The sequence below is a fragment of the Camelus bactrianus genome, chromosome X, assembly GCF_048773025.1.
Source record: "Camelus bactrianus isolate YW-2024 breed Bactrian camel chromosome X, ASM4877302v1, whole genome shotgun sequence".
In the NCBI taxonomy this organism is placed as follows: domain Eukaryota; kingdom Metazoa; phylum Chordata; class Mammalia; order Artiodactyla; family Camelidae; genus Camelus; species Camelus bactrianus.
Window position 1 is genome coordinate 41,106,165 of NC_133575.1, and position 27,982 is coordinate 41,134,146.

The 27,982-nt window shown below is 42.9% G+C and overlaps 1 protein-coding gene and 2 non-coding genes across 6 annotated transcripts in view; all 3 read right to left on the reverse strand.

The window, feature by feature from the left end:
* NHSL2 (NHS like 2) overlaps positions 1-27,982 on the reverse strand; it is a 268,211-nt gene that overhangs the window by 138,403 nt on the left and 101,826 nt on the right. For all 4 annotated transcript variants that reach the window (XM_074359350.1, XM_074359348.1, XM_074359349.1 and 1 more), the window contains exon 2: positions 12,090-12,158. In XM_074359350.1, coding sequence (XP_074215451.1) covers positions 12,090-12,158 — 69 coding nt within the window. The remainder of the gene's footprint in view (positions 1-12,089; positions 12,159-27,982) is intronic.
* Positions 8,818-8,890, reverse strand: TRNAI-AAU (transfer RNA isoleucine (anticodon AAU)). Its single transcript has one exon. It is a non-coding gene; the product is annotated as a tRNA-Ile (tRNA).
* Positions 15,473-15,545, reverse strand: TRNAA-AGC (transfer RNA alanine (anticodon AGC)). The gene has a single exon. It is a non-coding gene; the product is annotated as a tRNA-Ala (tRNA).

The window sequence follows — 27,982 nt, forward strand, 5'->3', positions numbered from 1 at the left end:
GAAATGGACCTAGCATTGAAACCCTGGTCCCCTGATAGCTAGAGGTCTGCCCACATCTTTGGAACCTCCATCACTTCGGGTAGGAAAGGTAAGAAGGGAGATTACAGGCTGGGCCCCCCAGGCAGATCTATTTTGGAAAGAGGAGACCCACCCTATCAGGGACCCTCTCTGGGGAGAGTGGGGAAGTCGCCAGCTTCTGAAATACATCCCTGTTCAAAAGCTTGGGGCAAGCAAGAAGAGACCCTCTCCAGCAAGGTCCTGGCAGCCCCATCACCCTGTACACGGACTGATCATTGTGAGGTACGTTTTCATTTCCGTGTTAAAACCAAGCGTTTTCGTTAAAAGCAAAGCCACCGCTAGGACTGCAGAGACCTGCGTGTGTCCCCCCCTCCCCAGTCTTTCCCTCTGAGCCACAGGCAGCGCCAGCCTTTGGCAGCTGGAGCAGCTGCACTGCAGCGCCCTCTGCCGGGCGCGAGGCAGGCTCCGCTGATCCGCCGGGCCGGGCCCAGCCGCTACGGAGGAGCCGCCTGTTCCGGAGGCGCTGAGGGAGCGTGACTCATCCCGCCGGCTGCGCCCGCACTGGCCGCCCCTGACTGCTCGCCGCCTCTGCACGCGCCTGGTGACGCACCGAGCCGCGCGGAGCTGCTTTGCGCACGGAAAGCAGCCCCGGAGCGGCACCCCCCAACCCCCGACGGCAGCACCTGCTCCGCCAGCCCGAGCCCCGCCCTGCCTGAACCCCCGCCTCGGAAGCTTCCTGCACTGGAAACCTCATCACCTCTACTCTCACCTAGTCTTCATCGCTAACCTCGAATACGGGTGGTTTTGTTACACGGCCTGAACACAATGGGACACTGAGGGCGACAGAAACGTGAAGTGATGGCCAGTGTCACGCAGCTAAGAAGCAGAGGAGGGACTAGATGAACCAGTTATCTTTGACCCCGAAGTTCAAGGTGTGAAAGCCACACTATCCTCCTAATTGTACCCCCACTTCGTCCCCGCCCCCCAACTCCACATAGACACAGACACCAGAAGGGAAGGTCAGACCACATCATAGAAGACCTTGAAAGTCAAGCACTATAATAAACAATTTACCAGTTTGGAAATAAAGGAAAAGCTCTAAATGACTTTTAAGAATAAAGTCAGGTGGACGTTGGGCTTGATTCTGGAAAGATGTTTCATTATGGAGTCGAGGACATGATTAGTGCTTTGAGTTAGGAAGATGCACCAGAGGAAGACAGATCAGAGAGAAGTGGCACCTGAGGTAGTCCCAGAGTGCTCGATAGGGCCTAAATCAGAGTCATGAAAATGGAAAAAAAGGGCACAGGCCCAAGACACACTGGGGTGGGAAAAAACTTAATGATAGATTGGATTTTCAAAAGTAGTGTAAGTAAACTCCACATAGTACTTCGTACCTCTCCTAAGGTATTTACTGATTTTGCCTTCGTTGTTAGCATGATGTTTCGTCAGCCTTGTTAGATGCTAAGATTAAGAGAGTTGTGCTGGTAGCTCAGGTGCCACTCCTGCCCTAGAGACCATGACTTTGTGGGGGAGGATATACATGTCTGGGGCAGTGTCCATCCTTTCGGCTGAATGCAACATAGGTGAGGGCAGAGCTGCTGGTGCAGACAGCATCTGCACCTGGCAAGAAACCCTTAAACCAGCCCTTACTTCATCCTTGGGTAAAGTTTGGCGGGCTCCAGCTAAACTCCAGGGCAGCCTCATGCTAACTGAACATCCTTCTGGGTCTACAGTTTGCAGGAACCCTGAGTGGGTAGGTTGAGCTGCTCCGGCAGCCCCACTCTGAGGCCAGGCATCAAAACCTGTGCAAGTGGCTGTGGGTACCTGCTGCCAGCTAGTAATGCTGAAGGGGCACCCTACTGGGCAAGCAGCCTGGCTCTATTGTGATACGATAGGCCATTTTTATACAAGGGTAAATCATTCAGGCATCAGCACCCCTAAGACAGAAGCTCCACAGGACTGGAGCAGTGGACCCAAAGGTAGCCAGATCTGCCTTCAAACCCACATTGTGGTCTATTCAGAACATCAGGCCAAATAGGGCCAGCTACCAACCCAGCCCATCTTCCCCCATATACCATATCTCAATGAATGAGAACACCCTGTTGGGAATGGGTGATTCCCAAGTTCCTTGGGATTATACCCCATAGACACCAGCATGGAAGAGGGGGCTACTTCTAATTCCTGATACTTCACACCCTCCACCATTCATACTGGCTGTCACCCTGGGCTCTCCTGGATAGAAAATCATGGCCCCACTGCCTCCTAGTGTCACCATGTGCTGCTTGTCTACTTCATCTGCTCCCCACATCCTTCTCTGAAGTCCAACAAAGTATGTTATCAAGCCAGAGTTCTGGGGGGTTGTTTCTTTTTAATCAGGAAAAGGAGTTGTCCCCCACTATTTTGGGACTACCATTGAATAACAGCCTTAGTGCCCAGAGCCCATATTTCTAAGAAATGTTTACCCTTGGAGCCTGAAGTGCAGGCTTTCACAAATTCACGGAAATGTGTGCATGTGCGTGTGTGTATATGTGTCCGTGTGTGTGAATAGGGGGCTTATGTGGGTTCTTGAGCCTCCTAAACATTTTTCATGTGGGCCCCAGTGTTCTTCATGAAGGAGGAAAAGTTGTGTGGGGAAAAGGAGAAAAAATATCAGTTCTCCTTAAATTAATCTATAAACGAATTGCCATTCCAATCAAATCTCTACAGGAATTTTTCATAGAACTGGACAAATTGACTTGACCATCCATATGAAAGTGAATATGTACTAGAAGAGCTAAAGTAATTGGGAGGGGGAGGACAAAGAAGGATGATTTATTATGTAAGGTATCAAATCTATAATAATAGGGTATGGTATTGGCACAGAAATAGACAAGTAAATGAGTAAAAAGAGAACAGAGAGCTCCCGAGCCAACTCATGGAAAGATATTAAATAAATAATATAAGTGTCATTTATAAGCCTGTGGCAAAAAGATGGATTATTCAAGAAACAGTGTTGGAAAAACTGGCTTTCCATTTGGAAAAAACTAAATTAGATCCCTACCTCATACTACATGCACGCGCATACACACACACACACACACACACATACACACACTCATACTCCACATAGCTCAAACAACTAAATATAAGAAATAAAAGATACCTATAACCAGGGGGAAGGTATAGCTCAGTGGTAGAGTGCATGCCTAGCAGGCACTAGGTCCTGGATTCAATCCTCAGTGCCTCCATCAAAAAATAAATAAGTAAACCTAATTACCTCCTCTTGGAAAATAAACTGAAAAAAAAAAACAAACAAAACTTATAACCACAGTGAAAAATCTGTAGGCATATATATTTGTGACTTTGGTGTAGCAAAACCCTTTTTAAACAACACACATACACAACACAAAGGCCATGAAGGAATGGTTGATAAATTTGAATCTACATCAAATAATTTTCTTAGACAAAAGACACCATCAATAAAGTTAAAAGACAAATGATAAACTGGGAGAGATATATTATTTGTAATATACATAGTAGAAAAATTAATTTATATATATAATTTCTGTAAATCAATGAAAAAAAGGCAAACAACACAAAAGATATGTGGCAAAGGATTTGGTCAGTCCATTCAAGTGGAGAGTTACAAGTGGCTAATAGACATTTAGGAAAATGCTCAACCTCTAGTAATCAAGGAAAGGCAAATGAAAACAATCATCAGATACCATCTTCCACCCATCATATTGGTAACTAAAAGTCTGATTTTATCAAGTGCTGGCACGGAGGTGAGCAAAACATACTCTCATACACTGCTGGGTGGAGTGTAGGCATCACACGTAGAAATTTGGTAACATCTATTAGTATTACCCCTATTACCCAGCAACTCCATGTCTTAGCATCTGTTTTAAAGCAACTATAGCACATGTACACAAATATTTATTGAATGGATGCTTATTGAATTATCAGCCATAAAAATTTAGAAACAATCTGAGTTCATCAAATGAGAAAACAGTTCAATAAACTCTAATAAAAGTCATGCTCTTCAAAATTTTGTAACATTTTAAAAGAATATGTTAGGACTTCTGCTTCTGGGAAGATGGAGTAGATAAACTATTTTCCCTATTCCCCCCATTAAGTAAAACTAAAAACTAAGTACACTTAAACCCCTTGAACATCATAAATAAAGCAAATACAAAAAAGACTCTAAAAGGTGGAGAGAAGAAACACCAGAGAGACCTCAGGACTCGAGGAATGACATGGTGGTAAGTTCCCTGGATTTCTGTTTTGCCTCATGTATCCCTCAAAAAACTTACAACATGGAAACACCAATAGGTGCAGACAAAAAACAAAAACAAAAAAGGCTGTCTTTCTAACCAAAGGACTAGAAAAGGAGGTACACCAGCAAGAAAGAAAACTGCAGACAATAACCACTCTATTCTAGCAAAACATCACAGAAAAAAAAAATATGGCTCCCATCCTCAATGCCACTTGCAAAGAAAGGGTTGAAAACACAGACTTTCACCATGCTAACCTGTAACCAAGTGTAACTCCCCTACTGGGGTGATGTCAAAGATGTCTGAATGTGGAGCTGGGAAGGACTTACTAGATAAAAAATCAGCAAAGATGCAGAAGTCAACAACACCCTCAATCAATGGTTTCTAATATGATATTCATAGAACACTCAATCCAACAACAGAAGACTACACATTCTTTTCAAGTGCCCATGGAACAAACTATGTTACATCACATCCTGGACTATAAAACAAACCTCAACAAATTAAAAAAACAATTGAAATAAAATGGAATGTATTCTGTGACCACAATGGAATCAAACTAGAAATCAAGAATAACAGAAAGATAACTGGAAAAAATCTAAACATTTGAAAACCAAACAGCACATTTCTAAATAATCCATGGCTCAAAGATGAAATCTCAAGAAGGAATTTTTAAAAATACACTAAACTGAATGAAAATGAAAATATAACATAGTGAAATTTGTGGGATACAACTAAAGCAGTGTTTAAAGGGAAATTTATAGCACAAAATACTTCTATTAGAAAAGAGAAAAAGTCTCAAATCAATAATCTAAGCTCCTAACTCCAGAAACTAGAAAAAGAAGAGCAAGATAAAACCAAAGCAAATAGAAAAAAAGGAAATTAAGATAAGAGCAAAAATCAATAACATTGGAAACAGGAAAACAATTAGAAAAAAATCAATGAAACAAAAATCAGTAAAATTGATAGACTCAAGTAAGACCTACAGGGAGGAAAAAAAGGGAGAAAACACAAGTTACTAATATCAGTAACAAAACAAATGTCACTACAGATCTTTCAGACATCAAAAGGATAATAAGAGGGGGAGGGTAGAGCTCAGTGGTAGAGCACATGCTTAGCATGCATGAGGTCCTAGGTTCAATTCCCAGCACCTCCATTAAAAAATAATAAAAGGATAATAAGGGAATAAATACTAAGAACAAGTCTACACACTTTGAGAATTTTGACGAAACCAACCAATTCCTTGAAAAACACAAACACCCAAAATTTACTTCATAGGAAATAGATGATTTATTAAAATCTATAACCATCAAGCTCTATAACCATTAAGAAAACTGAATTCATAATTTTAAAACTCCCAAAAGAGAAATCCCCAAGTCCCATGGTTTCACTGGAGAATTCTACCAAATGTTTAAAGAATTAACACCAATTCTACACAATCTCTTCCAGAAAATAGGAGAGAAGAAAATGCACCCCCCAAATAATTTTATGAAGTTAGTATTATCTTGATGCCAAAACTAGATGGCAGTCACACAGAAAAAGAAAACTACAGACCAATATCCCTCATGAATATAGAAGCAAAACTCCTCAACAGAACATTAGCAAATAGAATTCAGTTATAAATAAGAATTATACACCATTATCAAATGGGGTCTATTCCAGGGATGTGAGACAGTTTCAGTATCTGAAAATAAATCAATGTACCCCACCATATTAACAGACTAAAGAAGAACAATCACATGATTTTATCAATCAATGCAGCAAGAGGAATTAACAAAATTCAACACCCATTATGGTAAAAAAGAAAAAAAACCTCAGAAATAGGAAAGAAAATGCATTTTGTCAACTTGAAAAAGAGCATCTACAAAACACTTACAACTAATGGTGAAAGACTGAATGCTTTCCTCCTCAGGCTGGGAACAAGGCAAGAATGTCTGCTCTCAGCATTCTAATTTAACATAACGCTGGAAGCTCTAGCCAATGCAATCAGGCAAGAAAAGGAAATGAAAGGCATACAGATTGAAAAGGAAGAAATAAAACTGTACCTATTTAGAGATGAGATGATGGTGTACGTAGAAAATCCCAGGGAACTACAAAACAATTCCTAGAGCTAATAAGTGAGTTCAGCAAGGTTGCAAGATACAAGATAAGTATAAGGAAATAAATCATATTTCTATATACCAGCAATGAACAAACGGATGCCAAAATTAAAAATACAATATGATTTACAATTTCTCAAAATAAAATCCTTAAATGTAAATATAACAAGACATGTGTAGGACTTGTATGCTCAAAACTACAAAATGCTGATGAAAGAATTCAAAGATAAATAAATTGAGAAATACACCATTGTTCATGGATTAGAAAACTCAACATAGTGCAGATGTCAATTCTCCCCAAATTTATATACAGGTTTAGTGCAATTCTTATCAAAATTCCAGGAGGATATTTTAGACATAGACAAGCTTATTCTATAATTTATATGGAAAAAATATATGGAAAAGCAAAGGAACTAGAATAGCCAGAACAATTTTGAAAAAAGAAGAATAAAGTGAGAGGAATCACTCCATCCAATTTCAAAATTTATGTAGCTACTATAATCAAGACCATCTGGTCGTTGTGGAGGGATAGGCACATAGATCAACCAAGCAGAGTAGAGAACCCAGAAATAGACCTACATAAATATATTCCAAAGATTTTCAAGAAAGTTGCAAAAGCAATTCATGGAAGAAAGGTAGCCTTTTCAAATGGTGGAGAAGCAACTTGACCTAGGCAAAAAATAAACCTTGACCTGTGTAGTAGGTTGAATGGCAGCTCCCAAAGAAATATGTCCATGTCCTTATCCCTAGAACCTGTGTATGTCACCTTATTTGGAAAATGGGTCTTTGCAGATGGAATTAAGTCAAGGATCTTGAGATGAGGAAATTATTCTGGATTTTTCAAGTGGGTCCTAAATCCAATGACAAATATCCTTATGTGATAGAAACACAGAAGACACGCATAAAGAAAGTGATATGAAGATGGAGGTACATACTGGAGTGATGTGGCCACAAGATAAGGAAGCCAAGGGTTGTTGACAGAAGCTGGAAGAGGCTTCCAGAAGCTCCTAGAAGGAGCCCCCAGAGGGACCATGGCCCTGTCCCTATTTTCTTTTAATTGAAGTATAGTTGGTTTATAATGCTGTGTTAATTTCTGGTGTATAGCATAGTGATTTAGTTATACATAAATACATATTCCTTTTCATATTCTTTTTCATTATAGGCTATTACAAGTTATTGAATATAGTTCCCTGTGCTATACAGTAGGACCTTGTTGGTTATCTATTTTATATGTAGTAGTTAGTATATACAAATCACAAACTCCCAATCTTTCCCTCCTCACACCCACTTTTCCCCACTGGTAACCATAAGTTTGTTTTCTATGTCTGAGTCTGACTCTGTTTTGTAAATAAGTTCATTTGTGTCATTTCTTTTTTTTCTTTTTTTTTTTTTAGATTCCACATATAAGTGATATCATATGGTATTTTTCTTTCTCTTTCTGGCTTACTTCACTTAGTATGATGATCTCCAGGTCATCCATGTTGCTGCAAATGGCACTGTTTTATTCTTTTTTATGGCCGAGTAGTATTCCAGTGTGTGTGTGTGTGTGTGTGTGTGTGTGTGTGTGTGTGTGTGTGTGTGTACCACATCTTCCTTATCCAGTCATCTATTGGACATTTAGGTTGCTTCCATGTCTTGCCTATTATAAATAGTGCTGCTATGAACACTGGGGTGAATGTATCTTTCCAAATTAGAGTTTCCTGCCAACACCTTGATTTCAAACTGCTGGCCTCCAGAACTATGACATAAGAAACTTTTGTTTTAAGCTATCAAGTTCATGGTAATTTGTAATGGCAGTCTCTGGAAACTAATACAACCTGTCTCATATCTTATAAAAAATAAACTTAAAATGCACCACAAACTAACCTTATTTTGGTAATCATTCTGAAATATATATAAATAAATATATCTACCTGTCTATAGATATATAGATAGATAGATCATCATGTTGTATACTTTATAAAATGTATGTCAATTATATCTCAGTAAACCTGGAAAAATGTACCACTAACTTAAATACAAAACTATGACATTTTTAGAGAAAGGAAAATGTTTGAAATCTAGAGAGAGACATATAGGCTAGATTTTTATACTTGACAATGAAAACATGACATGAACAGACAATTCACTGAAAAGGTTACATGGATGGCAAATAAGCACAGGAAAAGATGTTCAATCACTTGCCATTAGAGACATGCAAATTAAAACCACAATAAAATATCACTCCATACCTATCAGAATGGCTTAAATTTTTTTTTAAATGACCACACCAAATGTTGGTGAAGATGCCAAGGAACTGGATCCCTCATTCATTGCTGATGGGAATGTAAAATGGTACAGTCATTCTGGAAAACAGTTTGGCAAGTTACTTTACTATTTTTTTTTGAGGCGGGGCATAATTCGGTATTTATTTATTTACTTATTTACTTACTTACTTACTTACTTAATGGAGATACTGGGGATTGAACCCAGGATCTCGTGCATATTAAGCACATGCTCTACCACTGAGCTACACCCTCCCCCTGGCAAGTTACCTTAAAAGCTGAACTTGCAAGTACCATATGATCCAGCAATTGCACTCTTGGACGTTTACCCTAGAGAAATGAAAACTTCTGTTCACATAAAAACCTGTTATGGGATGGTTCATAGCAGCTTTATTTACAGTAGCCAAAAACTGGAAATAATCCACATGTCCTTCCACAGGCGAATGGATGAACTATCTGTAGAACATGCAAGCCATGGAAAACTCCCAGCAATAAAAAGGAACAGACTGTTAATACACACAACAGCCTGGATGAATTTCCAGGGAATTACACTGACTGAAAAAAAAAAACTAAACAATTATGCTGTACACCAGAAATTGACACAACATTGTAAACTGACTATACTTCGATTTCTAAAAAGAATATTTTTAAAAAACCCTAAATAGTCCCTAAAAGTTACATACTGGATGATTTTATTTACATAGCATTATTGAAATGACCTAATTTTAGAAATGGAGAACAGATTCGTGGTTGCCAGAGGTTAAGGAGGAGGTGGAGTGGGGGAAAATTGGGTGTAGCTATGAGAGGGCAACTTGAGATATCCTTGTGATTATGAAATCTTCTGTATCTTGACTGTATTGATGTCATCATCCTGCTGGTGATATTGTACCATAGTTTTGCAAGAGGCTGCAATTGAGGAAAACTGGGTGAAGGGTATGTGGCATCTCTCTGATATTTCTTAAACTGCATGTGAATCTAAAATTACCTCAAAATAAAAAGTTGAATAAAAATAGAATGAGTTAGATCCATGTGTCCTAACATGGTAAGGTTTCCAAGATACATTGTTAAGTGAAAAACAAGTTATTGATCAGTATATACAGTGCAATACCATTTCTTTTTATTTAATAGACATATAGTCAGTTTACAACGTTGTGTCAATTGCTGGTGTACAGCATGTTTCAGCCATATATATATATTACAACTTCTTTTTTTTAATTGAAGTATAGTCAGTTACAATGTGTCAATCTCTGGTGTACAGCACAATGTCCCAGTCATGAATATACATACATATATTCATTTTCATTAAAGGTTATTACAAGATATTGAATATAGTTCCCTGTGGTATACAGAAAAAAATTGTTTTTTTAATCTATTTTTATATATAGTGGCTAACATTTGCAAATCTCAATCTCCTAAATTTATCCCTTTCCACCTCTTTTCCCCCTGGTAACTGTAAGATTGTTTACTATGTTTGCAAGTCTGTTTCTGTTTTGTAGACAAATTCATTAGTGTCCTCTTTTTTTAGCTTCCACATATGAGTAACATCATATAGTATTTTTCTTTCTCTTTCTCACTTACTTTACTTAGAATGGTGATCTCTAGGTCCATCCGTGTTGCTGCAAATGTCATTATTTCATTCTTTTTATGGCTGAGTAGTATTCCATTGTATAAATATACCACAACTCCTTTATCCATTCATCTGTCAATGGACGTTTAGGTTGATTCCATGTCTTGGCTATTGTATATAGTGCTATGAACATTGGGGTGCATGTATCTTTTCAAGTTAGAGTTCCCTCTGGATATATACCCAGGAGTGGGATTGCTAGATCATATGGTAAGTCTATTTTTAGTTTTTTGAGGAATCACCATACTGTTTTCCACAGTGGCTGCACCAAACTACATTCCCACCGCCAGTGTAAAAGGGTTCCCTTTTCTCCACACCCTCTCCAGCATTTATCATTTGTGGGCTTTTTAATGATGGCCATTGTGACTGGTGTGAGGTACACCACAACTTCTTTATCCATTCATCTGTCAATGGATATTTAGGTTGTTTCCATGTCTTGGCTATTGTAAATAATGTTGCCCATTTATTTTTAAATACCCCACAAACAACCAAACTATGCATAAATAGAAGATTTGGAAGAGGGCATTTTTTGTTGATAATACTGCTTGTTTCTGGGCAGCAGAGTTGGAGAGGGAAGAAGATTTTAACTGTAGCTAGATTGTTTGATTTTTTTCACAATGAGAGTATATTCATATACCAATTGTATAGTAAAAACAGTATCCTGGACACTGCTACAGTGTTCTAGGAATTCAAACCTGTTTAGCTTGTCCTGGTCTGACCTATCCCTGTTTCATCACCACTATGGCCAGAGGGCCCAACTCATGTCCCCCTGCCATTGAGCCCCAAGGAAGTGGTTCATGAGCCCACCATAATGGAAACAGGCTGACTAGTACTTACCACTGAGGTACCGAAGTACCACCTGGAAAGGCCAGGGTCCCCATGGTCGCGAATCTATCCATCACTGCTGACAACTTATAAAACTCACAAGCTCAGCAGCCCACACTAATCAGTGCAACAGCAGTTTCCATAAGGTTCAAGACCACAAAGTGTCATGCAACTTTCAATGCTGGGTCCCCACCCTCTGACTTGAAAACATGGCAGCAGTCAAGTCTCTCTGGAGGAAACTGAGAGCAGGCACGAACGACAGTTGAACACCCATGCCCCGCAGTGCCTGGCTGAGAGGAAACTCATTTCAGGATGGCTTCTGAGAGTGCATTCATTCATTCATCGATCAGATATTTATTGAGCACCTACTGTGTGCCAGGTACTACTCTAGGCACTGATAATAGTGGTGAATAAAACAAAGTCCCTGCCCCTATTCTAGTGGGGGAGCAGATGATAGGCGAGATAAAGAAATTATATGTTAGGTGGTATTAAGTGCTATGGGAAAAAAAAACCCATCATGGTTGGAGGATGAATGGTGTTGGGTCCTGGGGACTAAAATTTGAGAAACGGTAGCCAGATAATTTTCAGAACCTCTGCAGGCCTCAGTTTCCTCATCCACAGTAGGGAACTAAAATGTTATCTATCTCAGATAATTGTTTTGAGCATTAAATGCATGCCCCCAGTTTTCTCACCTGTAAAATGGTCTCTTTTCTCACAGGATGGCTATAGGGATTAAATGAGTTGTTTGTGTACAGGGGTCTGCCCCGTGGTATGACTTCAATAAATGTGTTCCATTTAGCAAGTAAGGAAATAAATCTACCTTTACAAAGGAAAAGAAAAATGGGGGCCACAGAAGACTTGGCCAAGAGGGTAACATTTCAGTGGAGGTCTACAGTAAGTGAGGCGGCCAGCTACAAAGCTAGCAAGTGGTTCTGGACATTTTCCATTTGCCCCTCCAGATCCCATCCACCCTTCTCCACCCAGTTTTGGGCCCTGGTAGGCTGACCTGTATGGACTGCATCGACGGGTTCCCTTGCCCTCTGGCTTCTGGTTAGTTTTGACCAATGGGAGGCACCTGCAAGGAGATCAGAAGGTAAGAGAAAGTGAGAATTTTTTTCATCTGCTCTATGTAGGTTCATCATGGGTTGGCTGCCTTCCTCTTCCAAAGACCACCATTCCAGTCAGATGGGCTACTGTACACAGCTCCCTTCCCCCAGTTTCCATCACTACTTTCTTCCAGGATCCTGACTGACACACTGGGGAAAAGCATTCTAGGCAGAAGGAAAAGCAAGTACAAAGCACAAAGGTGTCTGGAAAGCTTAAAGAATGTTCAGGAGACTAGCATGGCTGGGATGGAGGAGGTGATGGTAGGAGATAATGCCAAGGAGGTAAGAGGGAATAAGATTATGAGGGCCTTGAGGGCTTCCATAAAGACTTTGGCTTCTTTTAAAATTGAAGTATAGTCAGTTTACAATGTTGTGTCACTTTCTAGTGTATGGCATAATGTTTCAGTCATACATATACATACGTATATTCCCTTTCATATTCTTTTTCATTATAGGTTACTACAAGATACTGAATATAGTTCCCTGTGCTCCACAGAAGACATCTGTTGTTCTATTTTATATATAGTAGTTAGTATCTGCAAATCTTGAACCCCCAATTTATCCCTCCCCACCTCCTTTCCCCTCTGGTAACCATAAGTTTGTTTTCTATGTCTGTGAGTCTGTTTCTGTTTTGTAAATAAGTAAACCAGAAAGAGAAAGATTTTGGCTTTTAATTTGAGTGAGATGGGGAAAAATTAGAGGATGTTGAACAAAAGACTGACATAGACTATGTTTTAACAGCATCACTTTAGGAGACTAGTGACAGTTAACAGAGGGTGATGGCTTGGACTAGGGTGGTAGCCATGGAGGTGGTGAGAAGTGGATGGATTCCCAATGGATTCTGAAGGTGATGCTGAAGAATTCCATTCACTAAAATGGCCAGAACAGAAGCCCAAACCCAAGATCAGAGACATGTTGCCTGCCTGTCACTGTGTATCATAGAAAATTCTGCTAGTCCACAAAACTTCAGAAGGCCCTGCATGCAGCACGATCATCCTAATGCTTTACCACTTGTGTAGGACACACAACTCTAGGCCAGAGGCCCAGCCCAAAAGGCTCCCGGAGTGTACCTAACTCCACAGCCACTCCAGGAAACTACCATCATGGACTTTCTAGCCAACCTAGCCCACTCTAAAGCCACAACTTCACAGGGGTAACACTGCATGCTATTCTGCCCCCTGATTGGGTCCAGCCTCTTTAACTCCACTGACTCCTCCATGAGTTGGCCTAACTATGTCATGTTGGAATTTGGGGAAACACTGTCCACACCTGCCCTGTCCATACCTCTTTTCCTCTGCTCACCCTCACTCACAGGCTGGCAGCAGACAGCATCCATCAACCACCAAGCGGATAAGGACGGGCCCCAGGGATAGTCAGAACACAGTTTGGGCAACATCCCAAAGGTACCAAGATTTTGATCAGGATTTTTAAATTCGTCTGGGACAGCAATCAACCATCAACCAGGTTATTGGCAGACCATTGGGAGGGAAGAAAAAAATAGAAAACTTGGCTCCGTAGGCTGAAAGTCCCCAGCCTGAAGGATCTCCCGGGAAAAAAAGCACCCTGGCATTTTTGAGTGCATACTGTTGATTGTCAGGATAAAGCCAATTGCTTCCTATTTGTGGACACCCAGCAAAGGCACCCAGCTGGAAACTGGAGAACAGCACATGACTCTGAGGGCTCATTCCAGAGCCAGGAAAAACTGATGGTATTTTATTTATGTTCAAAGAAATCAATCCAGAAATCAGCCCCACAGCCAAAGTCAGCAAGACCAGGCAGAAAATTGCTGTCAATCAGAGAGGGGATGACCCGCATTAGATTCCTGTATCCAAGACTTTGAAGCTGCGTGCCCTTGAGGAAGATTCTTAACCCTCCCCAGACCTCACTTTTCTAAGCTGTAAAATAGAGACCATACCTACCTCAGAGAGTTGTATCTAAGATCAAAAGAGCTCGTGTGCATAAAATGTGTCCGGCGTGGCCCCTGGGATACTAGCTGCTAGCTCCATGATGGTTTTTTTTTCTCATGTCCGCTTATCTTTGCAAGATCCAGGCCAGTGGTGTGGGACAACTATGGAGTGAGTTCCAGTGGCCCCTGGTGCCCTCAGGAAGAGCTCTCTGAGGAATTCTCCAGCTCTCTCATGCCAATGCTCTTTACTACATGGGCACCCTGGGTATCTGGCATTTGATCACAGTAGGACATGATTCCATGCACAGCTTGGCACTAAAGGGCACTAATGCCTATTAATTAACCATACATTCAGCTGACCTGCCTAAGCATCTGCTTTCATTATCAGAATCCCAAATCTTGTTTTATTCCATTCCAGGTTTTTTACAAAAAATTTATTGAAGTGTAGTTGATAAACAATGTTAGTTTCAGGTGTAGAGCAAAGTGATTCAGTTATACATATACATACATATATTTTTTTCTTTTCAGATTCTTTTCCATTATATATGATTACAAGAAATTGAATATAGCCCCCTGTGCTATACAGTAAGTCCTTGTTGTTTATCCATTTTATGTATAGTAATGTGTGTCTGTTAATCCCCAACCCCTAATTTATCCCTCCCCACCCTTTCCCTTTTGGTAACCATAGTTTGTTTTCTATGTCTGTGAGTCTGCTTTTGGTTTGTAAATAGAATGTGTATCTTTTTTTTTTTTTAGGTTCCACATATAAGTAATATCATGATAATTGTCTTTTTCTGTCTGACTTACTTCACTTAGTTTGATAATCTCTATGTCCATCAATGTTGCTGCAAATGGCATTATTTCATTCTTTTTTATGGCTGAGTAGTATTCCATTACACACACACACACACACACACACACACACACACACACACACACACACCACATCTTCTTTATCCAATCATTTGTCAATGGACATTTAGGTTGTTTCCATATCTTGGCTATTGTATATAGTGCTGCTATGAACATTGGGGTGCATGTATATATCTTTTCAAATTAGAGTTTTCTCTGGCTGTGTGCCCAACTCCTATGTGCCCACCCCTGGGATTGCTGGATCATATGGTAAACCTAGTTTTAGTTTTTTAAGGAACCTCCATACTGTCCTCCATACTGCAGCAATTTACATTCCCACCAACAGTGTAGAAGGAAGGTTATTTGAATCCCTGTGTATGGAAGCTGTTGATGCAGATCTTTGCTCCCCATCTCCTCTTTCATCCTCTCAGCTTCTCCTTCATTCAGCTCCCTCTCCCTGCCCCTTCCCTTGGCTTTCGATCTTTTCCCTTCTCTCTCCTAGCTCTTTCTTTTCTTTGTTTTTAACGGAGGTACTGGGGATTGAACCCAGGACCTTGTGCATGCTAAGCACATGCTCTACCACTGAGCTATACCCTCCCTGGCTCCCATAACTCTTTCACTAACCCTCATCCAGAGACAGTGCTTATGGAGAGGGCAGTTAAAAGTGGCTCAAGTGGACCCATGGTCTGTCAGGCCTAGGGGAAACCATTGCACTTCCTCTTTGCCCCATCGTACCAGGCCATCCCCAAGCCCACTTTCCTGTTCCCTCATACCAGGCTGGGTGATGTGATTACACAGCAAAACATGACTACTGCCCTCAGGGGACTCTCAGTCTAGTGGGAGAGACAGAAGCCCCCAGTTTATATGAAGAGCTGGAGAGGGGGGTTCAGGGATGGGAAACTGTCTGCTAGCCTCTGAGGGGTCAGGGAAAGCTCTACAAAAGAGGGGAGACTTTTCTATGTCTGTGAGTCTCTTCGTAAATAAGTTCATTTGTGTCATCAGGGATTAACACAACATTTTTTTTTTATCATAAAGCATTTTTTAAAAAACAGTTGCTCTAGTCCCTCTCTCTATTTTTTTTTTAATGGAGGTACTGGGGATTGAACCCAGGACCTCGTGCATGCTAAGCTGGCACTCTACCACTGAGCTATACCCTCCCCACAACACAACATTGTAAATCGACTATACTGCAATAAAAAAAGAGGGGAGACTTGAACTTGGCTTTGAAGCCTGAGTGTACTTTCTCAAATGGAGATAAGGTCCAAGGGTATCCCAAGGGAGGAGGTGGCACAGAGGAAAGAAGGGCAGTGTGTGTTTGGGGCTCTGTGTCTCCAGATGGTAAGATGTAGGAGATAAGCACCAAGGAGCCTTGAAGGGGAGGACTCTGGAGCCAGCTGCCAAGGGTGGGCCAGCTTGTGGGGCAGAGGAACGGTGGGGGGTTAGGGTGGGCTGAGGAGGTTGGACCTGGTGAATGTTGGGAAGGGACGTGATGAAAGTCATGTTTTAAGAAGGTAACTCTGGAATGCAGAGAGATGAGAAGAAGAACAGAGGCCAATTAGAAGGCTGTTGCTGTGGTCCTGGCAAGGGCAGAGGCCCCTAACTAGGGTGCTGCTGACCTTGGGAATGGAATGATTCATTCTTCACCTTTTCCCCAATACTTTCTCCCCTGATGATCCTCGCGGATGCCGAGCCTCAACCTTAACACCCACTTCAAAGTGGATTTATCCCAAGTCGGTATCTTGAGATTGGCTTCTCATCTACACCTGGGATCAAATCCTGGCTGCTTTCTGAACATTCTCGAAATACCATCTCATCGGCATGTTCAAAATGGCCATGGCGGTTTTGAACCCTAACCCAGCTCAGGAGAACCATGGACCTCAGCTACCTGACGGGATTCTGGGGCCTAACTCAACCACTGAAGGACCATTTGACACCTTTCTCTGGGGCACATTTGATTTCCCAGGTCTAAACTACCCATTACACATGGACTTAGAGGACTCCACACGTTCACATACTGGGGATGACCTTCCTTCACTTGCTCCCTGTCAAGTTCCTCAGCAGTGGCCCTTGGCCACGGGTGGGTCATCCCAGACCCTGGAAGGATTTGGAAACATGGAGAGGCCTTTCTGGTTGTCATAATGACTCCAGAGGACTGAGCGGGCCAGGAGTCCAGACAAACATCCTTCAATGCACAGGAGCATCCCACACTGCAAAGAATCGTCTCACTCCAAGTGCCAATAGGAGTATCACTGAGAAATGCTGTGACTGTGAGCTTGATGAGGGCGGGAGTTCTGTCTGTGTTGCTCTCTGCTGTTTTTCCAGCACATACACCATAGCTAACCACACATGGGGGTGTGTAATGAGCGTTTGTTAAATTAACAAGTCGACTCAACCCTTCATATAATCAACACCTACTGAGCATCACCCTTAGTGCCGGGGATAGAAAAATGAACAAGACTTGGGTTGAGCCTTTGTCCCTCAGCCAGCCTTAGCTGGCTAGGGTAAAGATGACCTGAGATGGAAGCTAAAAGTCAGGAACACGTCACCTTCCATAACTACCCCAGGAGGCCCCTTCCTAGGGAGCATTATGTCCTGCCAGTTAAATGCTGAACTGAAAATTAATTCATTCATTCAAGCAGTGCTTGAATAGCACATGATCTTTTCAAAGGACTTTCACAGACCTGATCTTGCTGGAGTTGGCCAGGGAGGAGAGGAGGGTTGCGGCAGGGGCTGGAACAGAGTTGAAGCCTGAGAGGTTCCTGCTCAACTCGGGCTGGAACAGACAGGCCCAATCAGACTGTCTCCTGGGATTGGGGGTTGTGGGGGGAGGGTTTGGTGTGAATGGAAATCTGCACCACATGGCCTGAATTGCAGAGGCTGGCCTCAGGCTCCCACAGCCCCAAACACTTCCAGATGGATTTATTTATAACTCCCAAACCGGAGGCAGGACTCGGCTCCTTTTCCTCACTCTCCTCCCCACTCCTGGAGCAAGGCTCGGCCGCCCCTTTCCACTCCGGAAACCAGCAGGAGACAGGGAATGTGCAGTACTGCTCACCCACAGCCATAGCCTGGGTTCGTGGTCATCGCCTGTCCCCTAGGTGGCAACAGCAGCTCAGCATATGGGTGTCTGCTGAGCTGGCCAAGCTCCTGCCCACCCAGCCCCTGTGGGTGCTCTCCAGCAGCTGCTAAATGGGAAGTGCGAGCCAGCACGTTCACTCTGGCAAGTTTCTCTTCAGACCCGCCTCCACTTCATAAAGCCAGTCACACCCATTTCTTCTCATTCTCTGTCTCCAGGAGAGTCTGAGCTCCGTCCCCTCCACCTTCGTCCCCAGGATCCTGCTTCTCCCGTACAGGCTGCCAGAGGCTTTGGAATCGAATATTTTCCAAATCGGGAAACTGAAGCTCAGAGAGGTTGAGTAACTCGCCACAGGTCACACAGCACGTTAAATAGCAGAGCTAGATGGCTAAAGCCCCAAAGTCTGTCTCTGATGTTAGTGCCTCCTGAACCTCAAGTTTCCTCATAGGTGAAGTGGGGCTAATGTCTGGCAGGTGGTCTGGTTGGAAGTGTTGGCTCTGTCCTGGTTCTGTCTTTACTGGCTGGATGATCTTCAAGGAGTCACTCTTGCTCTCTGCAACACAATGTCTTTATCTTTCTTTAAGAATGTATTAAAATGGTTCAGCATAGTGTCTGGCCCCTAGGAAGCCCATGATAAATAATAACCAATATGATAGTTTAGTGCTCAGTTGCGTCATTATAAAGCTTATGGCTCCCCCTGCTTGAAATATGGGCCAGACCCCATACAAACATTGCCTCATGACCCCTCACACATAGAAAGAAGTAAACGTGGGTTTGGAGAGATTTAGTGACTTGCCTAAGGCTGCACTTGTAGGAATAGAGGAAGGGCTTGAACCCAGTTCTAAGTGAGTCCAAAGTTATGGATTCCATGTTTTGTTTTGTTTTCTTTTCTTTCTTTCTTCTTTCTTTGAATTGGAGTGTAGTTGATTTACAATATTGTGTTAGTTTCTGGTGTACAGCATAGTGATTCAGTTATACATATATATATATTCATTTTCATATTCTTTTTCATCATAGGTCATTATAAGATATTGAATATAGTTCTCTGTGCCATACAGTAGGACCTTGTTGTTTATCTATTTTATATATAGTAGTGTGCATCTGCAAATCTCAAATTCTTAATTTATCCCTCCCCCATTTCCCCTTTGGCAGCCATAAATTTGTTTTCTATGCCTATGAGGCTCTTTCTGTTTTGTAAATAAGTTCATTTGTGTCTTTTTTTAGGTTCCACATAGAAGTGATATTATGATATTTGTCTTTCTCTGACTTACTTCACTTAATATGATAATTTCTAGCTCCATCTATATTGCTGCAAATGGTATTATTTCATTCTTTTTGATGGCTGAGTAATATTCTAGTGTGTGTGTGTGTGTGTGTGTGTGTGTGTGTGTGTGTGTGTGTGTGTATCTCACCACATCTTCTTTCTCCAGTCATCTGTAACTGGATATTTAGGTGTTTCCATGTCTTGGCTACTGTAGATAATACTGTTATGAACATTGGGGTACATGTATCTTTTTGAATTGGAGTTTTTACAGATTCCATGTTTTCTACAGTCTCATAGACTCCTATAGAGTCTGAAGGATAAAAGCCCTTGTATATGCCCTTAGCTGAGTCTTTGCCCTGCCTCTCCCACCCCCATTCTGCCCTATCTTGCCTCCTTTAGAACTGGCCCACGAGCTTCATCCATTCCAGAGGTTCAACCCACCCAGCTGACCTGAGCATTTTGGTGGCCCTAAGCAGGGTCTGTGACCACATCAGGCCTGGTGGAACCTGGTGGCCCTGGGGCTGAGGCCAATCCCACCTCTCTACCCTCCCAGCCATGGCTGGAACTGGTGGTGGCTGGAGGGGAAAGGGTGGCAAAGAAGGCAGGCGAAGGCTTCTGAGTCAAACTCCTAGATGCTCTGTATCTGTTTCCTGTACAACCTCTTTGCCCTCAAAGTTACTCAGAACCAAAGTCTGACAAACCCACCTCTCTGCCTCCAAAGGTCCAGACCAGTTTTCCTGCAGCCGTTCAGCAACACGTGACAACAGATTTCTGGCCCAGCAGGAGCCGACAGTATTCTCGCATTCCTTTCTGTTTGCTGCTGTGCAATGAAACACGCATAATTTCTGCAGGTTTTCCCATCCACAACAAACGTCAGCACCCCCAGCGACGGCATGAGGGACTAGCACAATCTCTGTGCACATATGGGCAAAGAAATCAGCAGACGCTTCTCTCGATTGAGCGTGACTCACCAAATGGGCTCCAAATCCCATCCCCAATTATGTTCCATGGAGCTCTACTTCCCTCACCTTTTCAGTGGGCTGCCCAAGATGCTCAGAATTCCTGATTGTCCAAGAATAAATGCAGAGTTTCTTAATAAATGCCCAGCACAGAAAGGGCATTTAAAAAATGCTTAATCTTTATTCAGAGTAACTCTCAGAGTTTGTGGACAAACATTACCAGAGAGGCCCAGGGGCAGCTCCTCTCTGCTTCCAGCACTGATGCTGAGGAAATTTTCCTCATCAAATGCAGGTTTGGGCTGTTGCCTCAGAAATGACCAGATCTACAGCCCCAGCCTGCAGTACAGGCTCTCTGAGACTCGGTTTCCTTCTCTGTGGCTCCAAAGCATCTAACATGAGTCAGGTACATGGTAACTTCTCAACAAATGGTACATTTATAAAGTTTTACCTTGTAGTAAAAAGTAAAAGTAACCTTTTCCATATTCTGGAATAATCTAGAGGGTGATCACTCTTTCAGGAAATTCTCTATGCTCTCAGTATTTATTGAGCATCTACTAGGTACAGAGCTGCATGGGAGAAACAAAATACATTCAAAGTAAGGTTTCTTTCCTCCAAGAGACTATAATATAGCTGGACATTCAGGCAAGCACAGAATATTTCAGAATTTTAGAATGTCTTTAGGAACCAGGTGAGTACTATACAGGAGTGAAGGAGGTGGGAGTGATACAATAATAGGGAGTGGCAGGGACTGTGGCAAATTGGAGAGTGAGAGCTCCCTCTAATGGGGAAGTCGCCACCCCAATCCAGCTAACTACCATCCAATGGGAATGCAGAGCCAGTATTACTAGATGTCTATGTGTTTCAAAGAAGCCAGAAACCCAGATTGAAGGGAAAGATTACTTACTGTTACATATTAGCAAATAATTCTGAAAAGAAATAAACCACGGGCAAACACATCTGTGGGCGTTATTGGGTCTACCAGTCACCAGTTTGCAACCTGTCCATAATGGTAGACGATGCACTGTTAAAATAAGAGTTACTGACAATAAGTTCTGGAGGTGTTCAGAGGAGGACACGAGCTCCTTGGGTTGGTATGATCTGGCAAATTTCCCTCGAGGTGGTTGGATTCAGATGGGGTCCCCCAAGTGTGGGTGTGAGTGTGACAGACAGTAGAGAGGGGCAAAACATTTTTGGCAAGGATAGGCGGGGGACCAAGAAGGTTGTAGTCAGAGCTCAGAGGCAGTGAAGAGGTGCATCTGGCTGTTACAAAGGCCTCTTGGGAGGAAGGGCAACCTCTGACCATTGCTGATATCAGTGGAGGAAGTTCCTTATGACTGGAATCAGGAGCCTCAGTGTGGCGGAAACAAGGGTAGGTAGGGAATCACTACTAAGAGAGTCTGATTCTGAAAAGCCAGTCAGAGAGCAGTATTAAACACAGACAGATGGATGCCTCATCAGCAGACATAGGGAAAGGCCATTGCAGTTAAGTCCAGGGACTTTTCTAGAATATAGCAGTGTAAAAATCTGTGAGAAGCACAAATAAATAATGCACGATCCTGGCTGGTGGCTAGAAACAGGTCCAGAAGGTGGCAATGGGTAAACCCCAGTAAGGTGAGACCTGCTGTAGGGGAAAGGGGGCTCTGGCCCCATACAAACACTGGGGAATGGAAGAAGGGAACAGGAGCTTTGAAAAAGCCAGCAATCTGCAAAAATCCCGGAAACTATTTTAAAAACACCTTAGTAAGGCAGGGTAAAATATATGCCCAGGATTCAAAGCCCCGTGGATTAGAAACCATTCTCTCACAGGGCTCTCTGGCAGGCTGGGAAAGTAAGTGAAGGAAAGAAGGCATTTTACCCCAAAGTGGAGGGCACAGGTTCGTGCGGCACGCAGGTGTCAGGGAGAGGAGCACTGGCCTTGCATTGGATTATGTAACCACTAAAACAAGAGGCAAGGTGATTAAGGGTCATGGAAAAAGTGTGATAGGCAAAATTATGCTCCCCACCAAAGATGTCCACGTCCTAAATCCCCAGAACCTGTGACTACATTAGGTTAAATAGCAAAGTTCAGAAATAAAGTTTGCAGATGGAATTAAGGTTGCTAATCGGCTGACCTCAAGATGGGGAGACTCTCTTGCATGTTCTAGGTGGGCATCAGGTGATGCCACAAGGGTCCTCGTAGAGTGAAAGAGGGGGGCAGGAGAGGCAGAGTTGGAAAAGAAGATGTGACAACAGAAGCAGGGTCAGACAGATGGAATGTGAGAAAGACTCAACTGGTCATTGTTGATTTTGAAGATGGAGGAAGGGGACAAAAACCAAGGAATGCAGGCAGCGTCCAGAAGCTGGAAAAGGCAAGGAAACAGATTCTCCTTTGGAACTTCCAGAAAGAATGCAGCCCTGCCAAAACCTTGATTTTAGTCCAATGAGACCCATTTCAGACATCTAACCTCCAGAACTATAAGAGAATACCTTTCTGTTGCTTTAAGCCACTAAATTTGTGGTAATTTGTTACAGTAGCAATAGGAAACTAATACAATGCTTTGAACTCAGACAGATGTCGGGTTTAATCCTGACTCCACTATATATCAATTACTTGACTTTGACCAGGCCTCTATGAGCCCCAATGTTCTCATCTCATCTTCATAAATGATGTCCATAATACCTACACTTCACACAGCTGAGTGACTGAGATGATGAACATCAAAAATATAGCACAGTTCGGCACAGAGAAGGTGCCAGGCAACGTTCTTTTCTTTCCATCAATGCATTTCGTGAAATAGTAATCGATACTTAGGACCAGTGGTATTCTGGTAAATGGTTAGCCACTGGCTTTCAAAAAAAATGCATGCATGTATACACATATATAAGTTTACTACTTATATAAGAACACAAAGCACACAATGTATGAATAATGATGAAATCTATAATACTTTTTATTGCAAATTCCATATAGCCAATTGATTTCCATATAATGCATTCATTAACTTTGCTGAATTCTGACATCCACAGCATCCTACAGTTGCAAAAGAAGATCGAGTGTCAGTCCTACATGGATGGTGGTTGATATTTTCTAACATTAATGAGTCAGAAGAAAGTGAAACAATGAAGAAGTGTTAGAACTTGACAGATTTATCAATGATTCAAACAACTCCTTTGCTGAATCAGGTAATAGTTTCCACTGGAAGCATATTTCTTCAAAATTTTTGGTGTGCTATTCATGAAGTAACAGCTATAAACATGACACACTTTTAAGTTGAATGTACATTATTAACATTTTCTCCAACACTTTCTGAGGTCTAGAGTACAATGAACAAAACAAGAATCCAAGCCCTCATCTGTAGCATTCTCAGATTTCCATGATATAAATACTTCCACTGTGGTCTATTTCAAGCTACCTATGTGACATCACCAAACTCGGAGGAAAAGATGATCAGTAACACACCATTCAGTTGCAGTAGGTAGGTGTCAATTAGCTCAAGAGTATAGATCAGGGAGAGAGAGGGAGGGTATAGCTCAGCAGTAGAGTGCATGCCTAGCATGCATGAGGTCCTGAGTTCAATCCCCAGTATCTCCATCAAAAATATAAATAAACCTAATTACGACCCCCTCAAAAGAAAGAGCATAGATCATAGTAAGAGAACTAGGAAGTGGTGAATTCTAAGCACTTATTATTTTAATATAATTTATTTAACTGTAGGTTTATATATTTTAATATTATTTTGTCTAATGGTTATTTTATTTTAAGAGAATTTAAGACTTACAGAAATAATTGCAGAAGCAGTACAGAGCATTCCCTTATACCCTTCAAGCAGCTTCCCCTTACGTTGACACCTTACATAATTATAAAACATTTAGTGAAACTGAGAAATTAACCTTGGGACAACATTATTAACTAAAGTACAAAGCTTATTTGGATTTCACCGGTTTTTCCACAAAAGTCTTTTCTCTGTTCTAGGATCCAATCCAGGTTCCCGTATTGCTTTTTAGTTGGTCATTTCTTTGCTAGAATGTCCCTCAATCTTGCATCTGTTTTCTCCTCTATTTTAATTTTTAATGATGGCTGTGTTTAACAATTGGCTCACAGATTTCCTAAATATTTGACAATTGGCTCTCATGAGCCACAACAAGCCAAGCCAGCTCCAGCACATCACTGCCTAGGAAGCTCTAAGCAAAACTGACAAACAATTCAGTTTTGGTTTTTTCCCCTCTCAATTCCACTAATATCTACTGAGCGCCCTCTAGGGGCTAGTACTGGGGATGCGGAGATAACAGACAGCCATGCAGTCCTTGCTACTGAGAAAATTAACAGGTTAGGTGAAGTGGTGGAGCAGTAGCAGACAGTACCCCTAGAGTAATCAGGGCTGTGATGGGGGGTGGAATACAGTGTGCTGGAGCACTCAGAGGTGAGAGGGATCAACCTTGCCTGGGGAGGTCAAGGAAAGCTTCACAGAGAAAGTAAAGGATATGCAAGAGCTCCCCAGGTGAGACACAAGGAGATAAGATGACTGTGTGGGCTGAGGCTTGATCTGTGAGCAGAAATGAGCCAGTCAGTCGAGGAAGCAAAAGGAAAGCAGTCACCACTGATTCTTTCATTCAGTAAGCATTTATTAGGCATCAGTTCTGTACTGGGCTCTGGAGATGCTCAACCATGTCATGAATAAGGGCACTCAAGTACGACAAAGGTTGTGATGGCGCCTGGGCTGTGTGGAAGATGAGGTGGTGTGTGTACGTGTGAAGATGGTTCCGTGAAGGAGCATGGGACATGAGGGCACTGGCCAGACACCTCTTCCTTATTTCACCTAATGCAACCAACAGCTTTTGCCAGAGGACGACTAATGCCAGAACTTTCCTATGCAGGTACCGCATGCTCACAGCCTCTTTCCAGCGCCTCACACCTAGACCCCCGTGTACAGATCCCTGGGAGCTACACTTAGCAACTGACCCCTGCCTTGGGCAGATGGCATATAAATGCTCTCAGGATGAGGCAGTATTGACCAACTCAAGGCAAGGGCCTCTAACCTGAGACCAAGTACCCCCAGAAGAGCTCCTATGTCCCTTTCTCAGCCCCTCCTAGAGAGACACTTCAGTCACTCTCCACATCATTTTACTGCTTTATTTTCTTCATAGCATTTATTACTGTCTGAAATTATTTAAGTCTTTTCTTGCTTTTGCCTGTCTCCCACTAGAATCTCAGCTGCTCAAACATAGAATCCTTGTCTGTCTTGTCATCAGTATATCCCCAGCTCACAATGGCCCATAGGGGTATTGGTGAAATATTTGTGGAGTGGACAAGTTGAATATATGAATGGGTGGAGGGACATTCAGATTTGAGGGCTGCATTCCTAACCCTCTGTGACCCAAACTACCTCCCTCAATTTTACATCTGTTGCCTGCCTTCAGTGCCTTCACTCTGAACTTGAACCTCATGTGGAGGAAGTAAACTGACACACATGAAATTCAGAGCGCGCCTCTCGGAACTGTTGTGAGAATGCGAAAGATATTGATGACTAATTTTATTGTATTTACTAAGTGCCAGTTCCCATCCCAAGCACCTTATATATATTCAGTAAATGGTGAGTCTCTACCGGGTGCCAGGCACTCTTTAGGTATTAGGGCTATAGCAGTGAATAAAAGACAAAACCATCTTCTGCTTTTAGGGAGCTTAAACATTAGCTCATTTAATCTGAAAAGAACCTTCAGATGTAGAGCCTGTGATCGTTCCCATTTTCAAGATGAGGAAACTGAGGCACAAGGCTAAGCAGCTTATTGGAGATCACACAGCTATGGAAATGGAAGAGCCAGGCAGTCTGGGCCCTGAGCCTGGATTCTTAACCAATAGGCTTAACCTGAAGGGCTATTCTGTGGGGAAGTGCTTGGGAAGCTTTGAATGACTTTGACAAATTTGAGTTCCTATTGTTTTTGGTGGGAGCATGGTGTGTGGTGGGGGCAGGAAAGAGACTGGGCAAGGGAGCTCTGAGGATGCACGGAGAGAAACGGTTCCAGAGTTGGGTCTGCAGGGTCCCCACTGGCCTCTTGCCGCAGGCTGTTAGACTTAGCAGACTCACACGAAGTAAGGCTGCATGAATGAAGAAGGCTGCAAGGCCTCCTCACCAGCGTGTACTTAGCTCTTTGTGTGTGGGTTTTTTTTTTTTTTTATTTTTGGCTAGAATCCTGTCCTGTTTCTCCTTCTGCTGATTTGTTGCCCTTACAGGGGCCCTGCCCCACCCCCACCCCCCACTTTGCATAGTCCTCCCATTCAGCCTCCAGGCCCAAGAGGACAAAGGAAAGTTTGGTCAACCCCCACTGGGCTTTTCTGGTTTTCTGTTTCCATTGGAACAAAGGACAGCTCACCAAGTGCTCTCTGATCTTTGGAATGAGAAAGGAAAATAGTTTATCACATGGAGTACCCCCCACACACCGCCCCCACCGCTCACTGGTCTCAGGACACCCAGATTCCTGGCAGGGCGAGGCAGGGAAGGCGCCTCCCTTCTGCACAGCCCTCAGGGAGCCGGCAGGAGAGTGATGACTTCCATCTGGGCTGGCCTGCTTTCCACGCCTTTGGGCTCCACCTGTGGCCTAGATGGAGCAGAAGGAAGAATGAAGCATCCTCCCTTCTGCCTCTCCTACAGCTCCAGCCACACAGATGAGCCCCCAAAACCTGGGTCAACAGATTTCCCAGTGATTCCTGCAGAAGGAGGAGAGGTTGTGTGGTACCTTGGGCAAATTCCTTAATCCTGCCAAGGCTCAGTGTTCTCCTCTGATAAATGGGCCGAAGAGTGCCTGCTTCCTGTTGTTACTGAGAGGATTAAGATTTTAAGTGAGAAATGTTTGAAAGACACCAAGCCCCAACTAGACTAGGTAGAGGAATTTAGTTTGGTCTAGGAGAGGAGATGGCATTGCTCCAGAGATGGGCCCACCTGGGTGGTAAATGTGGTTAAAAGTGGGGTAGGACATCCTCCCACTGCTGGTCTCAGTCAGATTTCTGTCCTGCACCAGGCTTTCGGGCCAGAGCCAGGTAAACTTCGGGGAATGTGGCTGGTGGACAGCCATGCCCTCCTTCATCATTAAGGGAACAGCTATAACGTGGTGTCTATAGATGTGGGTTGAAAATAAGTTGGTACATTGGAAGAGGTCAAGAAAGCAAAAGGGAATGGCGAGGGTGAAGACCTCTGCTCTCGTGTCCATGGGGCCTGAGCGGCAAATCCAGCTGGCCAGGCCCTCACTTTACCCCTTGGAGATCGTCACATCAGATGCCTCACTTTATCCATGGGCAAACTTTGGATCAGTGGGCCGAAGGTGTTAGCAGCTGGAAGACTCCCCCTTAGAATGGGGATCCCACAAAAGGTGGGTTCTTGCCTGCTGGCTAGAAAGAATTCACAGCTGAGGCAGAGGGACAGAGCAACAACTGCTTATGTCTCAAAAGAAGAAAAGGAAGGAAAGCGCTCGAGCAGGGAGAAAGGAAGAAAAGCACTTGAGTGAGGACTAGATGCTCGAGCAGGGAGCTATCAGCCAAGATGGCCGGTGGAGACAGTTCCAGCCCAGGTCAGGCCACATGGACGCTGATGGGAGGCTTCTGCTGTCATATCCTCCTTCCGAGTGTGCGGGGGTCAATCGCCTTCCTTTTCTTTCCTTGTATGGGCTTTTCTAGTTGTTGTCATGGCAATCATTAACTGTCATGGCACCTGTGGGTGTGTCATTTACCATCCTAATACATTACTATGAGAGTGTAATGAGACTCA